The sequence below is a fragment of the Toxorhynchites rutilus genome, chromosome 3 (assembly GCF_029784135.1).
Source record: "Toxorhynchites rutilus septentrionalis strain SRP chromosome 3, ASM2978413v1, whole genome shotgun sequence".
NCBI lineage: Eukaryota > Metazoa > Arthropoda > Insecta > Diptera > Culicidae > Toxorhynchites > Toxorhynchites rutilus.
The window spans coordinates 155496717-155511682 of record NC_073746.1 but is presented as its reverse complement, the minus strand read 5'-3'; the positions used below and the strand labels follow the sequence as shown (position 1 = coordinate 155511682).

At 37.3% G+C, this 14966-nt stretch overlaps 1 protein-coding gene across 2 annotated transcripts; it reads right to left on the bottom strand.

Annotated features, from left to right (window-relative positions):
- Positions 1-2338: 2338 nt before the first annotated feature.
- On the bottom strand, positions 2339-4133 carry LOC129776298 (glucose-6-phosphatase 3). 2 transcript variants are annotated; one of them, XM_055781853.1, is made up of 4 exons: positions 3709-4133; positions 3478-3642; positions 2823-3419; positions 2339-2765 (listed from the first exon to the last, which is right to left on the bottom strand). In XM_055781853.1, the coding sequence occupies exons 1-4, from the start codon at positions 3714-3716 to the stop codon at positions 2534-2536; spliced, it is 1002 nt and encodes a 333-aa protein (XP_055637828.1). In that variant the 5' UTR covers positions 3717-4133; the 3' UTR covers positions 2339-2533. The 2 variants fall into 2 exon arrangements, with proteins under 2 accessions (XP_055637828.1, XP_055637827.1); XM_055781852.1 differs by having other exon boundaries at positions 3713-4131.
- Between the last annotated feature and the right edge of the window lie 10833 nt (positions 4134-14966).

Below are 14966 nucleotides of genomic sequence, written 5' to 3'. Positions count from 1 at the left end.
TTTAATTTTATTTTTATATATTTTCATGATTTTGGACGCTGCGCGGGAGCTAATGCTGCGTCAAGCTACCCTTCAGAACGTGGAACGATATAGACAGAAGCGGAGACAGCAAACCCAACTCTTCCGGGAAAGGAGCGCCGCCAGGAAGAGGAGGAGTGTGAAGAACTAGAACAGCTGCACCGTTCTCATGAGATGCGAAGGATCTACCAGAAAGTCAATCCATCCCGAAAAGGCTTCGTGCCACGAGCAGAAATGTATCGGAATAAGGATGGGGGTATACTGACGAACGAACTAGATGTGACCGAAAGGTGAAGTTAGGAATGCTATCAAACAAATTAAGAACCGACAACACGGACAAAATATATTAATGATATATTTCAAAGCAAAAATTTACCAGGCAAACATAATGCATCAGGCAAACGTATGCCCTCCGACGCACGCTAACGCACGGTCGGACTTAAGGTGAAGGAAGGAAGCTAGCCACAAATGGCTGCCACAATGGCGCTCATTTCTTCCATCTCCCTCCCTCACCCCTCGCCCGAAAATCAATAATTTTGCGAAACAGTGTGAAGAAAATTATCGTTTTCGCACACTTTCCATCAAGTAATATGATTCAAACTCTAATCGATTACTCACAAGATATTAAATTTTCATCTGCTTTCGCACTGTATAGTGAAAACGTCGGAAAACTCGGGCTGGTACTCTGAAAGTTAAATTTTCATTTTTCAATTTTCGGCAATGGTTTTGTTTGTATTGGTGAAAGCATCGTTACTTTTTCGACACTGATGCCAGACAACATCATCGAAACAGCTATAAAAACCACTCAATAAAATGTTATTCCTGAGTCATGCGTTTCATGTCATGAAAATCAATAGAATAAAATTGTATTGATATCAATACAATTATTATTTTTATTTGGGTCTATAATGTAAGTTTTAGCAACTTTAACATTGGGTAAGAAAATTGTATTGCAGAGCTCGGAACACTGCCACGGTTGCATATGCTTTTAAAAACAGTAAACGGAAAAGTATTACATTCAATCAAAATGCCTCGGCCAACGAAGAGAAGGGTTAAGGCTCTCCAACGTGAATGTGTGAAAACAATACGATCAACGAACGAAAATATTAAGGAATTATCAACATCGAGTTACTATGCGGAAGAACTAGTTTATACCAAAAGAGCCCCAATTCGCATGTGTTATAAAGGGCCTGGCCGGGTAAGGGAGTAAAAAGTGCCCCCAAACCAAATCACTAGCTGTATGGTAAATATTGTAAAGGATATTAAATAAGAAATTTTGGTGGTTTATTTGAACCCCTATGTGGTTTGACGTAGGATCTATAGTGAAAAACGTACTTTTTCGATTATTTCCCGCCATCCTCAAAAGATCCGAGATTAAAATATGAAAAAAATACTGAATGTGCATCTTACTACGATGTATCAAAAAAATAAATATGTTATATCGTTCATACATTCTACTTTAGTATTGAATTGTTAATTGTTTTCAAATGTATTCAAAGACTCGTGTCAATTAAGCGCCACACAGTCTGATAAGTGAATTCATCTATTTACGTGTGCTTTGCTCTTCTCTCACAAACACTGATGTGTGCTTTGAGGCCACCTCAATTCTCAGGACTTCGCCCCCATTACTTTGACCTCAGAATAAATTTTATTACGAAAAAATAAATACATAATAAAACATGTACTCCAGTGGCGTTAATACGTAAGCACTAGCATTGACAGTAATTACTGCAGTTACCCGCATGAATTAATGTGAGTGAGAGCAGAACAGCACCAAAAGCGGTGGAAAAATTGAGTACTAACACGAAGAACTGTCAGTAGATTGAATTAACATGGGATAAAAGGGAATGAGAACTGGAAATGATCAGTTTGGAAACACACGGTTAACAAGAATTACTCATAAAATTATTTTTATTTAGTTTTCTAAAGAAATTTTTAACTATATTCATGCATTACTCAGATGAAAAAAAAACATCATTTTTCAAATCAGGCTGCGGGCCACATGAACGAAGCCGGAGGGCCACATGCGGCCCAAGGACCACAGGTTGGCCACCACTGGCATATATGATTATCATCGAAGCCCTCATAAGTTCCACTACAAAGCGTACCCCATTCGAACGACAGTTTTCCTTTCACGTTTGAGAGCATCGCGCCCGGAAAGATTAGCCAGTTGCGAATATTTCGTGATTTTTGCAGCTGACTATGTTGGATTTATGAGATGGAATTCCAAAATTAATTTTCTTCACCTAGCGTTAATGTACACCATTTTGGGCAGTGATTTCGGACCAAATCGAACTGAGAAATATACTTCGAACTCTCCCATGTAACAAATATGCGTGTTTTAATCAAATTTTTTATTAATTTAAACAGTTTTTCTAAAAGAAAATGCAGCTGAGTGAGGTTGAAAGCAGAATCTTTCTTTTGAGCATTATGTGTGCGTGTAAAAAAGCCTTATCAAACGTACAGTAACAAATGATCCAGGAAAGATTGCCTAAGTCTTGGCTTTGATGTAGATTTAACTCATTTTAGGTCTGTTGTTGCGTTGTACTCTCGAATCTACACTCACGCTCGTCACAGCCGGCACTAATCGCATGTAGCAATAGGTAAAAATCAGATGAATTAAAAACGTGTAAAGATAATAAACTATGACACCATAATGGCGTGGCGTGTAACTAATTGCTGTCCATTTGACAACCATCATCAATAGCGTTAACGGGATACTTCGTTTGCGGTCGAGTGGAAGTGATCTGGAAGGCGTTAAATAGGATTAGTATACAACGGTAGTGATGTTTATGCATGCTTACTTCAAAACAGGTCCGACTATGGCAAAGGCAATCAATGCTCCGGTCAGGCGAATGATGCTGAACACGAGCGTAGTACTAGGATCCAAAAAGAAAGGATCATCACACCACTTGAAGGCCATCTTGACTGACCATTGTGGATCTACTCCGAGAGCTTTTTGTACCCAGTACACACCCAAGAACGTCATACATATCATACTGCAGTAAGTCAATCTGCGCTTTCGAGTTAGCTTCGTGAGATACTTTTCGAAGCTTAGTGACATGGTTAATTTAGTTAAGATTACTCCCATCAGTATCCCAAATATGCATTGGTGCAAAAAATGACACCCGAAGTACATCCGTGAAACAGATATGAACAACAACGCTAAATAGTAGCATATGCGCATTGCAATCACAACAAACTTTCCATACCGCATACCAGCCTCCTCAAGTACGGAGAATATCACATAGAGATAGGTAGTCGAGGTCATTAAATGACCGGACGGATTCCCCGGGCTAGGTTCACACGTGAGTTCATTTTGGTACAGCTTAGGGCGGTTCAATGTGGTGAACTCTTTGGTCTCCCTCACCCACCAAAATGGTCGATCTTCGGCAAGTATCCTGAAATGCAACGATTGTCAACCACCATAGTTAGCAGCCGTGAATCACACATTTTTACCATTTGAGCAGTGTATTCACGTATTCGGTAAGCAATACGCTAAGCAGAAGCCGTGAATATAGACGAGTGCTGCATGCTGCGACCAGGGGAATTACCGTAAGGAATAGAATCTTCGGATCAAACGCCCTAGTAACTGTGGCCAAATATTCTTCATATCGCGAGAAACTGAAATATGATATAGAAGTACATCAGACTGTTTATTTCCAACAATATATGGCAAGTGTCTCTTACTTACACATCCTGAACGTACAAGATTTGGTAGATTTCACTCTTCAACAGATAACCGTATAATTGCATCACTAAACCGGAACACTGATTTCAATGCAGTGAAAAATTATATCGCTCGGAGCATTTAAACTACCCAGTTTATTGTTTGCTTGCTTCTGGATAGATTTGGTAAGATTTAATCCCTTACTTGGAATTCATGCAATATTTAAAAGTTTCAAGTGGATAGAATAGGAAAAAAGATAAAAGAACCTATTGAATAATTTGAGGAATGTCAGAAACAGCTGATAGGATCAAGAAGTTAGGAGGAACTTTCACGCTGTGCTCCAGTAGCCGAAATGAAGGAAAATCGATACCGTGTCCAATTTTGTCTGCAAGTTATAGGCATGCGCTGGACACACGTGTTCCTGAATCAGTACACTGTACGCATTGGTTTTGACGCGACTTGACGGATATATTCGACATCTACAGCATAATAACAATGCAGACCTGATCGATGATCTAATATCTTCCATGCATCAGAATTCTGTTTAGTCAGTAAAGTGCGCTACACATACAGCGTCACCATCACCGTCCCGTCAATTTTTCTCTAGGACTTATTTTGCCGACGTCAAAGTTGCCGGTATGGTGTATGTGAATGCTACCATATGATTTCCATGGGAGAATATTTGACATTTCATTCCTTTACGTTTACTTCACGATGACGGGACGGTGTATGTGTAGCGCACTTAAATCATGTCATTGACGTCAATTGAAGATTATGAATCATTTTCTTAAAATCTAAACATCACATCTTGAGACATTACATTACGCACAATGTGCAGGATTATCAATTTCTTGATTCGAACATTTCGCCCTGTATTCCGACAGCTGTCAAACTTTGATTTTAATGTTGTTAATTTATATTATGGATAATTTGACAACCGAACACGTGTCTACGTTTCGTTCCATTTTATTGTATGAAAAGTTGACAAATCGCGCATTTGAAATTTGGTGATTTAAACTGGCTATTGGATACATACGCTCTGATGATTGAGAATAAAATATTTGAAGCCTTTTGACAGATAAGATTTGATGGAAATTTGATACAAAAACTACTTATTTAGTCTTAGTTTGTAACGTTTTTTGTGTCGAATATATTTGGTCAGTACCATCAATACACGTTTATGCTTGTGTGTCTATGTTTATATTTATGTTTATGTTTATGTGTCAAAAAGTTACAAAAAGTTATTTGGGTTCGATCAAACAGTGTATGAGCACATGTATGAGACCATGAAAACATTGAGTTTATGCATGCAATCCAACATTCATCAAGTCATGGCCGAAATAACATATGTGCACAAAAGGAACCGTAAATTACGTACAAATAAATGAATCTCGGTTACGTGACGGACTTCCCTCTGGATTGTGTATTCCGCAAGACGTCAAATAAAATAGAAATCATTGTAATCTGTATTATTCAAACGTTTTTTGCTTGACTTTCCGAACCACGAAATGGATAATCTTGTATGCGGCAACATTAATGTATTTCAAATTCATGTATAAAGGTTGTTTCGACGATCAAGTTGTTCACACATGCTTTGTCCCTCCGATGGCAAGAATAGAATAAACGATCAAATGAATAAAAACGGCATAGAATAAACACAACGAAGTGCAAAAGAATTTCTTTCAACAAATCTCGGACACAGCTCAATTTCAGAACGAAGTAAACAGCAGCAAAATGGGCTGCAAACTAACATTCAATGAACACATCACTGCAATCACTGAAAAGGCTTTCGCAATTCTCGGTTTTATACGCCCATCTGAATTCCGTGATGTATACGCATCGAAGGTACTATATTATACAGTTTACTTGAATATTACGTTCAAGTCTGGGTCCCTTATCACGAAGTTCACATCGTTCGGATCGAGAGAGTTTAACGGAGCTACGTTCGATTTGCCCTGAGAAGATTACCATGGTATGATCTGGTTAGATCACCTCCATACGAACATCGGTATGGACTAATAAATATAGAGACGCTACGTTAGCGAAGATAATACCTGCGGAGAATGTTGATTTAACATGATTTAACACGTTCGTCGTCCCGTCACCCAGATATGGGTGGTACTTTCCTCGTCAAATAGAATAGGATTTTTAGTATGAATTTGATAGAATAAGCACGCATAAGTGTAACTATAGGATATGTAGAAAAATAATAAAATTATAACCATATTATTATAATGTTTATACTATACTATTTATTAATTTATAGTACGGATGGTTTGTTTCTTTGGCAAAACCTTTATGATATGACTTTGGCATGTGTTATAGTTGTTAATTCGTCTTAAACTTAATATCACTAGACCATGTAAAAGTTGTCTACAAACTAAGTTTGATCTTCATTTAATAATTAATCCGCAACTTGGTTCCCGCACAACTCAGAAACGTCGCGTTGGGCGACGAAAGTGTTACTTAGCATCCGAATCGACTGCCCAGATCTCTTGCAGCAGATTAATATTTTTTCCAGCAAGACGTTCTCGCCAGCGTTTGCTATTCGCGACCGCTAGACATCGCACTGTGTTCGGACAAAACCATCCACTTCAAATGTGCTTTAACTCTTTGTGGTCGTTTGTCTGTTCTCAGCCACCACAGCAAGAAACCATGCCAATCTTATATTTTACTCAACCAAGTAGAGATGTGCCATCCGCTCATGAGCTGTTCCGAAGAATCGACTCTTTGAAGTGAGTTGACGCGGAACAGCTCGCAAAAAAAATCAAACAGCTCTTCAGCTCACTTTGATGATGATGAAGGAGAGAAAAGAGCTGTAGAATTGAAGAGAGTGTGTGAGCTGTAAGATTCAAATGAACTGACCGTCTCTCGCTCTTCGTGTTAAGACATCAGTTTAGTTTCATTTGTCCCTCGTCTTTTCAACTGTTATATTCGCGTTGACGGCATTGAGCTTTGTTTACCAGTTTAGGGGGCGCCAAAAATAATAATTGGCTCTCAGGCAGAATGAACACGTTTTTAAAATTCAAATTATTAATGAAAATTAACTTCTGTGTATCAAATGAGTATTCTATTTCAATGAAAAACACTTTGCAAACAAAAAAAATCGGTGCGGTGCAAAAATCTCATAAGATTTTTTTTTTTTGAAGAAAACTTTCTATTGTAATGTAAAGCCTCAGTAAAAATGTCGGAAATGTTGTACTCGCCGAGTCTGTTGTAAATAATAGTCTGGAATACGTGTTTCAAGTAATTAATAATATGGTGTGAAAAATTTCATTTGAATTTTAACATTTTCAAACTGGCTTCGTGGCTATCGAGTTTGGGACCCAAATTGAAAGTCGGCACTGACAACTGAGCTGAAGAGCTGTTCATAAGGAACAACTCATTTAGATGAGATGATATGATCAGAGCTGTTCATCATGATGAGCTGATTTGCACACCTCTACAACCAAGTATCAGTTAATGCTTTTCCTAAACGAAGCTTGATGTCTAAACAAAGTAGTAACCCACACAAGACAACGCACAATGCGTTGATTGCATAGGAATTTGGGACAGAATTAAGAAAAATTTAGACATTGTAACACTTTGGAGCGATGGAAAAGACTGCTCATAAGTATCATAACAACTGTTTGCATAAATGTCTTATGTCATTTGAATAATCGCATGAGTGTCTCAAACGGCAAAATTTTTGTTCATCTAAAGTAAAAATTTCTGTTCATTTTGGATACGCTGAAGTCATTATTTGAGTATCTACTGGTTTAAATTATGTTGAAGTAGCTGTTTTTAAAGAGCAGAATAATTGTTTGCATAAGTGTCTTATGTCATCTGAATAATCTAATGTAAAAAAATTGTTAAAAGTGAAAAGTGCTTTTTTCGGATACATATTGCTGGCATTAGTTACATTTTTATTGCGTCAATGGCAAAAGTGTCTCATATTCAACGGATAATAAAAATAAACGTATGTATATGAATTACTCTTGGAGACTGCTTCGAAAGATTTCACACGAAGACGAATTATAAAATATAATTTTCCTATAAAAACATCACATTAAAATACATTGTTAAGTTAGTACATATCACAAAAAAAATTGTTTTCATAATCTTGCATGTATCAATACTTTTTCAAGGAAAAATAATTCCGACGAGTACGACACCCATGCCCAAATATAATACCACCGCAAAGGGTTAATGTAATAAACAACTCAGTTTTTTTATTTTAATATATGTAGGGACAGTTGTAAAAATAGAATAAGACGAATATTAGAGATAAGGAGTTTCCAGTCGATGCAGCATTTTAACTGAAGACATAGTAAATAATATATTATAAATATAATCAAATGTACGATCAAACAGATGAAAATGATTATTTGAGTTTGAACTTGGTTATGATACACTGCGTTCCATAACTATAGAACCACTCATTTTTTCTGAGTTTCCAGAGATGTGCAATAAGTCGGTTGAATATAAGTATATAGTGCAGGATATAATAAATAACTTCATTTGTAAGACTGGCCATTTGAACTTTATTGTTGTGTTCAGGCGCGAAATATTGAAAAAACTAAAATTCCAATGTTTCATAACTATAGAACCAGATGGAAAAACTCTCACTCTCACTCTCACTCCTTAACGTCAATTTCACATAAATTACAGTAAGTTTCTGATTCGTAGGTCATCTTTAGTTCTCAACCAGTTCAAAAACCCCATTCACGATAGTTTCGACCAAACTGCGTCATGCTGTAATGTGTATCTCGTTCTACGCAGAGGATACTGCTCGTTTAAAATCACTCATACTGCTTGTAAGCGCCATCTACTATTCGTACGATCACTCCTCATAAGTGATCGTGACAGGATTTTGATTTGGTAAACAAGCTGATCAGTCCAGAATCTGAAGCCCCTATTCACCCGTTCCTTAAAACGATTAGCTTCCACATAAGTTTTTGGACCCGCAGCTTTGGAGATGGGATTTCTATGGTTTAGGAAGAATTTTCTCAAAAAGGCCTGATTTAAATAGCTTACCATCAATACAAATGCACTGTCAGAAGGCCAATGAAGTACTTTAGAATCATTTACAGCTATTTTTGCATCAAAAACAATGTGATAATAGGGTAATTTGGCATGAATTCATAAAATCCGGAAGTTCATGGCATGGTTTAATGAATAGGGGCTTCAGATTCTGGACTGGTTAACTTGTTTACAAGATCAAAACCCTATCAAGAACTTATGAGGACTGATCGTATGAATAGTAGATGCATCTTACAAGCAGTATGAGTGATTTGAAGGGCTTAAACAAACAGTATCCTCTGCGTAGAACGAGATACACACTACAACATGGCGCAGCTTGAACGAAACCACCCCGAATAGGTTTTTTGAACTGATTGAGAACTAAAAATGACCTACGAAAATCATTGTAATTCACGTTAAATTGACGTTAATTTTGTAAAGGAGGGAGAGTTTTTCCATCTGGTTCTAAAGTTATGAAACACTGGAATGTTAGTTTTTTGTATGTTTCGTGCCTGAGCACAACAATAAAGTTCAAATGGCCAGTCTTATAAATGAAGATGGTTATTGTATTCCACATTATATACTTCAATTCAACCGGCTTCTTACATATCTCTGGAAATTTAAAACAAACTTACATATCTCTGGAAAATGGAGTGGTTCTATAGTTATGAAACGCAGTGTATTGCGCTAAACGAGGTTAATGTGAGCTTTTAACCTGCAAGTTTAAAAGCTCACATTAGCATTGACTGATTTGCTTCTCTAATGGTAATATAATCCAGAAGGGTTGTAAAGTACTTATGATAGGGTAGAGCGGAACTAGTTGGTCGTAAGGGTAAGTTGGTCAGTGACGATATCTTGAAATCTGAGCGTCCAAAAAATTTGCGATGTTTGGATGAAAAATAGCGAATTGCTGATGCAATAAAATAAGAAAATTTGGAAAACTTTTTATTAAGTAGGCTATCAAATAAGAACATGCTGCTGATTTTGCCAACTGCATTATGAAATTGATTCTAAAAATGTCTAATAAACATGAAAAAATGGTTCTAGCATAAAACAAAGGTTTATTGTATATATTATTTTAAATGTTAATGGAAATTTTTTAGAATTATTTTTATATAATTTTCATGAATATTCTTTTTCATATATAGAGGGGCTAGCTGGGCATACGAATAGCACCATTGTAGAAGATGCTCGTTTGAAAGCAACGCATATATAATGTTTGGGTTTGCCGCGTTTCATTACGCAAACTATAAACAAATATAGAAATCATATGTTTACTGCTAAATCCTGTGTAGGGGAGCCGCGGATAAGACGGACAGTGGGGGTATAAGGTGGTTGATTTGTATAGTTGCATTATGAATTTCAAATTTCTGTTGATGGGAACCCCTTCTACATGCTATTCTATAATATTTAAACCATCATATGACAATGAATACTGATCAAAAGTGAAATAGAGAAACAAAAACCAAAAATCGAACATGATTCTGCGTGTGGATGTAACTTTTGTGGCTTCGATATTAAGCATTTTGAGTGGGTTAATTGAAAAATTAAATTCACTGATGGTTATTTTTCGGTTTGGGAGTTCACAGAGAAGTGATAATAGGTATGTACGGGAAAGTAAATTCATTCGTTAGTGGTAAATTGAAATTATTGAAATAATTGCACTGGGAGGGTTGAATGGACAGTGTTACGCAATATGCGAACGCGCCTCCGTTACTGTTACGCTATATGTAAACGCGCCTCCGTTACTGTTTTGCAGGGGTTAGACATCAATTGAATATAGGCTACCCAAAATCAAAATCAATATGGCGTCATTTATTTATCAACATATCATTTACGAGGATTGAAATCGAAAAATGCGCTGCTTTATTCTAACTGCATGAGCGATTTTCATATTTCGGTTTCACATGGAGGTGTTCACATTTAACATGGAGTTTGAAGTTAGCCACTATTCGACTGTATAACCGGACCGAGTTGTAAACAACAGTAATTGATAGAACCAACATGTCAGTGAACCGCAGCAATATTGGGTACACTGGCAATATGAGGGATTTGACGTTTTAGTCGTACCCCTGCTGTTTTGAGCCCTTACTTACCCACATTCCGTTTTGCCGGCCAAGATCGGGTCGATGAAATGTCAACAATCGACCTCAAATGCTGCCACCTTGCAATCGAGTTATCGACCTTTCATATGCATTCATCGAACAACTTGACGCCACTTTTTCGCCAACATGTGCAAGGCGTCGACCTGCTTGCAGCGCTGCTTCCAGCACTGCTTGCTGCTTGTTTGTTTTTGATGTTGTTTGGTTTGTTATTGAAAATGAAAAGGAAATACATTGATCGATTTAAATCATTTTATTGAAAAAACAATAATAAAAATCCATGTATAATAAAAATAAGGTATATAATGGAATCGGTGCATCCGGGTTGTCTGGATTGACGATTCAAATCCAACTGAGTACATTGATGAATACCTCCTTGCCCTTGATGACACAGATATGTGGCTGAGGAGGATTCTTCAATGTGCGTGAAGCACGGGATCTCCAACATCCGTTTTCCTGCAGCAGTAACCTCCAACCCCTGTTGGCAATGCCGGGGGACAGCATTAACAGCAGCAGCAGCAGAATTTGACCATGGTATGGTATTGCGAAGAACTTTCCCCATTAGAGGTTCCGTGCTTCGCGCACATTCAAAAATTCTCTTCAGACACGAAAACTAAACGACAAGGAGGTATTTACCAACTTGCTCAGCTGAATTAACACCCGGAGGAACCCGAATGCACTGATTCCGTTGTAGAGTAGAATGAAAATAGACGAGTTAAGCGAACGTAATCGCATGATATTTTAATGTTCGCATTTTTATCCGGATCATACAACTGGTGAGTAGGGAATTCATTTCTGCTTTTCACTTACTAATCATTTTATTTTGTTTCAGCTATGAATACATCCGACTCAATCAATCGGCGAATGAGAAAGATGATTTCCCTCATCACCACATTGCTTATTTCCACTTCTGTCACACCAGCCAACAGCATCAGCTTTCCCGCAGCAGTATCCTTTAAGTCCAGGGTGCATTGAAGAATCCTCCTCAGCCACATATCTGTGTCATCAAGGGCAAGGAGGTATTCATCAATGTACTCAGTCGGATTTGAATCGTCAATCCAGACAACCCGGATGCACCGATTCCATTATATACCTTATTTTTATTATACATGGATTTTTATTATTTATTTTCAATAAAATGATTTAAATCGATCAATGTATTTCCTTTTCATTTTCAATAACAAACCAATACAAACAAGCAGCGCTGCAAGCAGGTCGACGCCTTGCACATGTTGGCGAAAAAGTGGCGTCAAGTTGTTCGATGAATGCATATGAAAGGTCGATAACTCGATTGCAAGGTGGCAGCGATTGAGGTCGATTGTTGACATTTCATCGACCCGATCTTGGCAGGCAAAAAGGAATGTGGGGAGGGAGACAGGAAATCAGATAATAAAAACCGAGAAGCGCGCTGAGGAGTTGCAATATTGGAGCAGCGTGGAAAACGGATAAATTTACAGAGATAAGCTCAATAACCGCGTTCTGGACATAGCGGAATTCAAAGGAGACAATAAACGTGAGTCACTGAACTTATAAATTGTAAAAGTTATACATAATTATAAAAAAAAACGTTGTTCAACCCACAGGGAAAATTTAACAACTCAACCAATAATAAAAAGTCTGTTCAAGTTTACGGAAATCCGTCTTTCATCTTGTTACCGTTTCGGAAACAGACAGTCACTTCCATAATCACATCCAATGCATGATAGAAAGTGAAGGGAAGAATATTGAACTCTTTTTTATATTGCTTTCTCTTTCTGTTCTATTTCAGTAACTGGACGCACAAACACTGAAAGAGAGTGAAATTATTCCTCTCGCGAGCAATAAACCTCTACGCTTCGTATATTATGAACCTGTCCATATGACCCCCACTACATGTCCATTATACCCGCACCGATAAAAATGTTCTACTTTTCGGCTTGTTTTATTTTCAGTAAAAAACATGGGAAAACACATTTTTATAAAACATTTGGCCAGTTATCCAAACCAGCATATTGAACTATAAGAAACTGCTTTTAAATTTTTGAAAACATGAGTTTCCAAAGATACAATTGAAGTTTTCCTTAACATGTCCGTCTTATCCCCATCTCTCCTATTTGAAACGAGACAACCTGATACCAACCACCTCACAAACCACTTGCAATATAATTGTCATATTTGTAGTTTTCATTGAATATAATAAACGCTAACATTGAATATCAACAACTCACAATAATGCACCGTGTAATGCAGCATATCTGGACGCCATTTCAATATACTTTGGAGCGAACAAAACAAATGCAAGCAAGAAACCGACTGTGCGCGGCAAAGTTCCGAATTAAATGCGATTCACATACAACATCCACGTCACGTTACGTCAGTTATTCTACATGCAATTTTTATGAAAACATTCACATACACCGGCAACGAAACGACCCGTCAGCATACGTTCAACGAAAACGACCGGCAGGATTTGTAGAATAGAATAACTGACGGTGACGGACGATTCGTTGGGTTTTTATCTAGTCTTTGTGTATCAGCTCTCGTTTTGATTTTGGTTGTATTTTTTATACCAACATATTTCTTAGTTCCAATTTTCGGAGTCAAAATCATTCGAGAATAGCTGAGAATAACAGTCTATTTATTATTATTGTTGATTTAAGGTCGGGATTACGGGTTTTAAGCATTTAAATAATATAATTCAATGATTTTCATTGAATTTTTCTAAATTTTAAACTGATTCTAGGCGTGCTGATTCGAAAGAGGGCATTGCAATTTAAAACTGTTGTAGGTGGCGACACCATGTATAACATTAAATAAATCGTTCGTTTGACATTTGACGCGACGGTGCTGCTGCAAGCATGACTGCATGTGTGAATTGATCGAGACGTTGACGGAATGTGGACGTTCTTATTAAGCATATTAAGTACTCTACACATACAATGTCACCGTCACCGTCCCATCAACTATTCTCTTGGACTTATTTTGCCGACGTCAAAGTTGCCGTGTATATAAATGCTACCATACGATTCCCATAGGATAATATTTGACGTTTCATTTCTTTCCTTTGACTTCACGGTGACGAGGAGTTGTATGGTAGCGCACTTTATGATGCCAGCTATATGGGAGAGAGAGGAAATGGCTGGGAATTTGTCTGACAAATTTCCAGCAACGGAATTCCACGCTATCGATTAAAAGGTCGGATGCTACTATTCTAAGCCGAACCAGACTTTCGAAGACTTTTATGTAGTTGTCAGATAGAAAAAAAGATGAGAATTTGAAATTTTCATTAATTTGTTTTTACTTGACAACATGATATTTGTTAAATGTTTTCGTTTTGATTCAATTAATTAATTAATAACAAGGGAAACCTTCAATGGAAGAACGCTTTATGTTTGACAAAAAAGAACATGCCTACTATAGAGTAGGGTGGGGCTAGTTGGTCATTTTTTATTTGGTTATAACTTTGTAGTACGAAGTTTTGCGTTAGAATGATATGTACCACAATGAAGCTTACCTTTCACTCTTTCAACGGAAAATAACTCCACACAAGGGGTAAGTTGGTAAATATATAGGGCATGTCTATCATATAATTTGTCATGTCATGTTTTTTTGTCAAATAAAAAGTGTTTTTCCGTTAGAGGTTCCCTTTGTTATTCTTTTCTTGACCAATGACATTTTATTCTCCACGACTGAACAATAAAACACAGGATGATCGACTTCACTCTCCAATGATATATTTTGTACTGTCCTATTTCTAACAATAGTTTCCTATCCTAGCCTTTATATACAGTGACCACTACTAGTGGACATCGAACTGAATTGTTCTACTTTTGCAGTTATCGTCGTACAAAATTCTAGGGTGACCCCTTTAGATTTGGTTCTAAATGCACAATAGGTTGGATATAAGTTTGGGTAACATGATTAGGAAATAAGTTCAAATACCTTTAAGTTCATTTAGTATTAAGCTAAGATATTTAGGTTAAGACAGATTTAGTAATGAGTGCACCCGTGGCCGAGTGGTTAGCGTCTCACATTATCATGCCGGGTTTTCGGGTCTGATTCCCGTTCTGGCCGAGGAATTTTTCGTCAAAGAAATTTTCTTCGACTTGCACTGTGGTCACGCATATTCTAGAGCTTGCCCCTCGGAATACATTCAAGGCGTGTTATTCGGCTTAAGAAATATCAACTAAGTATTT

Bases quoted from the DNA above. Each gene is read 5' to 3' on its own strand.
- LOC129776298 (XM_055781852.1), bottom strand. From the start codon at position 3,774: ATGCAATTATACGGTTATCTGTTGAAGAGTGAAATCTACCAAATCTTG. The intron at 3,643-3,712 runs GTAAGTAAGAGA...ATCATATTTCAG, and splicing joins ATCTTGTACGTTCAGGATGT to TTTCTCGCGATATGAAGAAT. The intron at 2,766-2,822 runs GTAAGCATGCAT...AACGCCTTCCAG, and splicing joins ATAGTCGGACCTGTTTTGAA to ATCACTTCCACTCGACCGCA.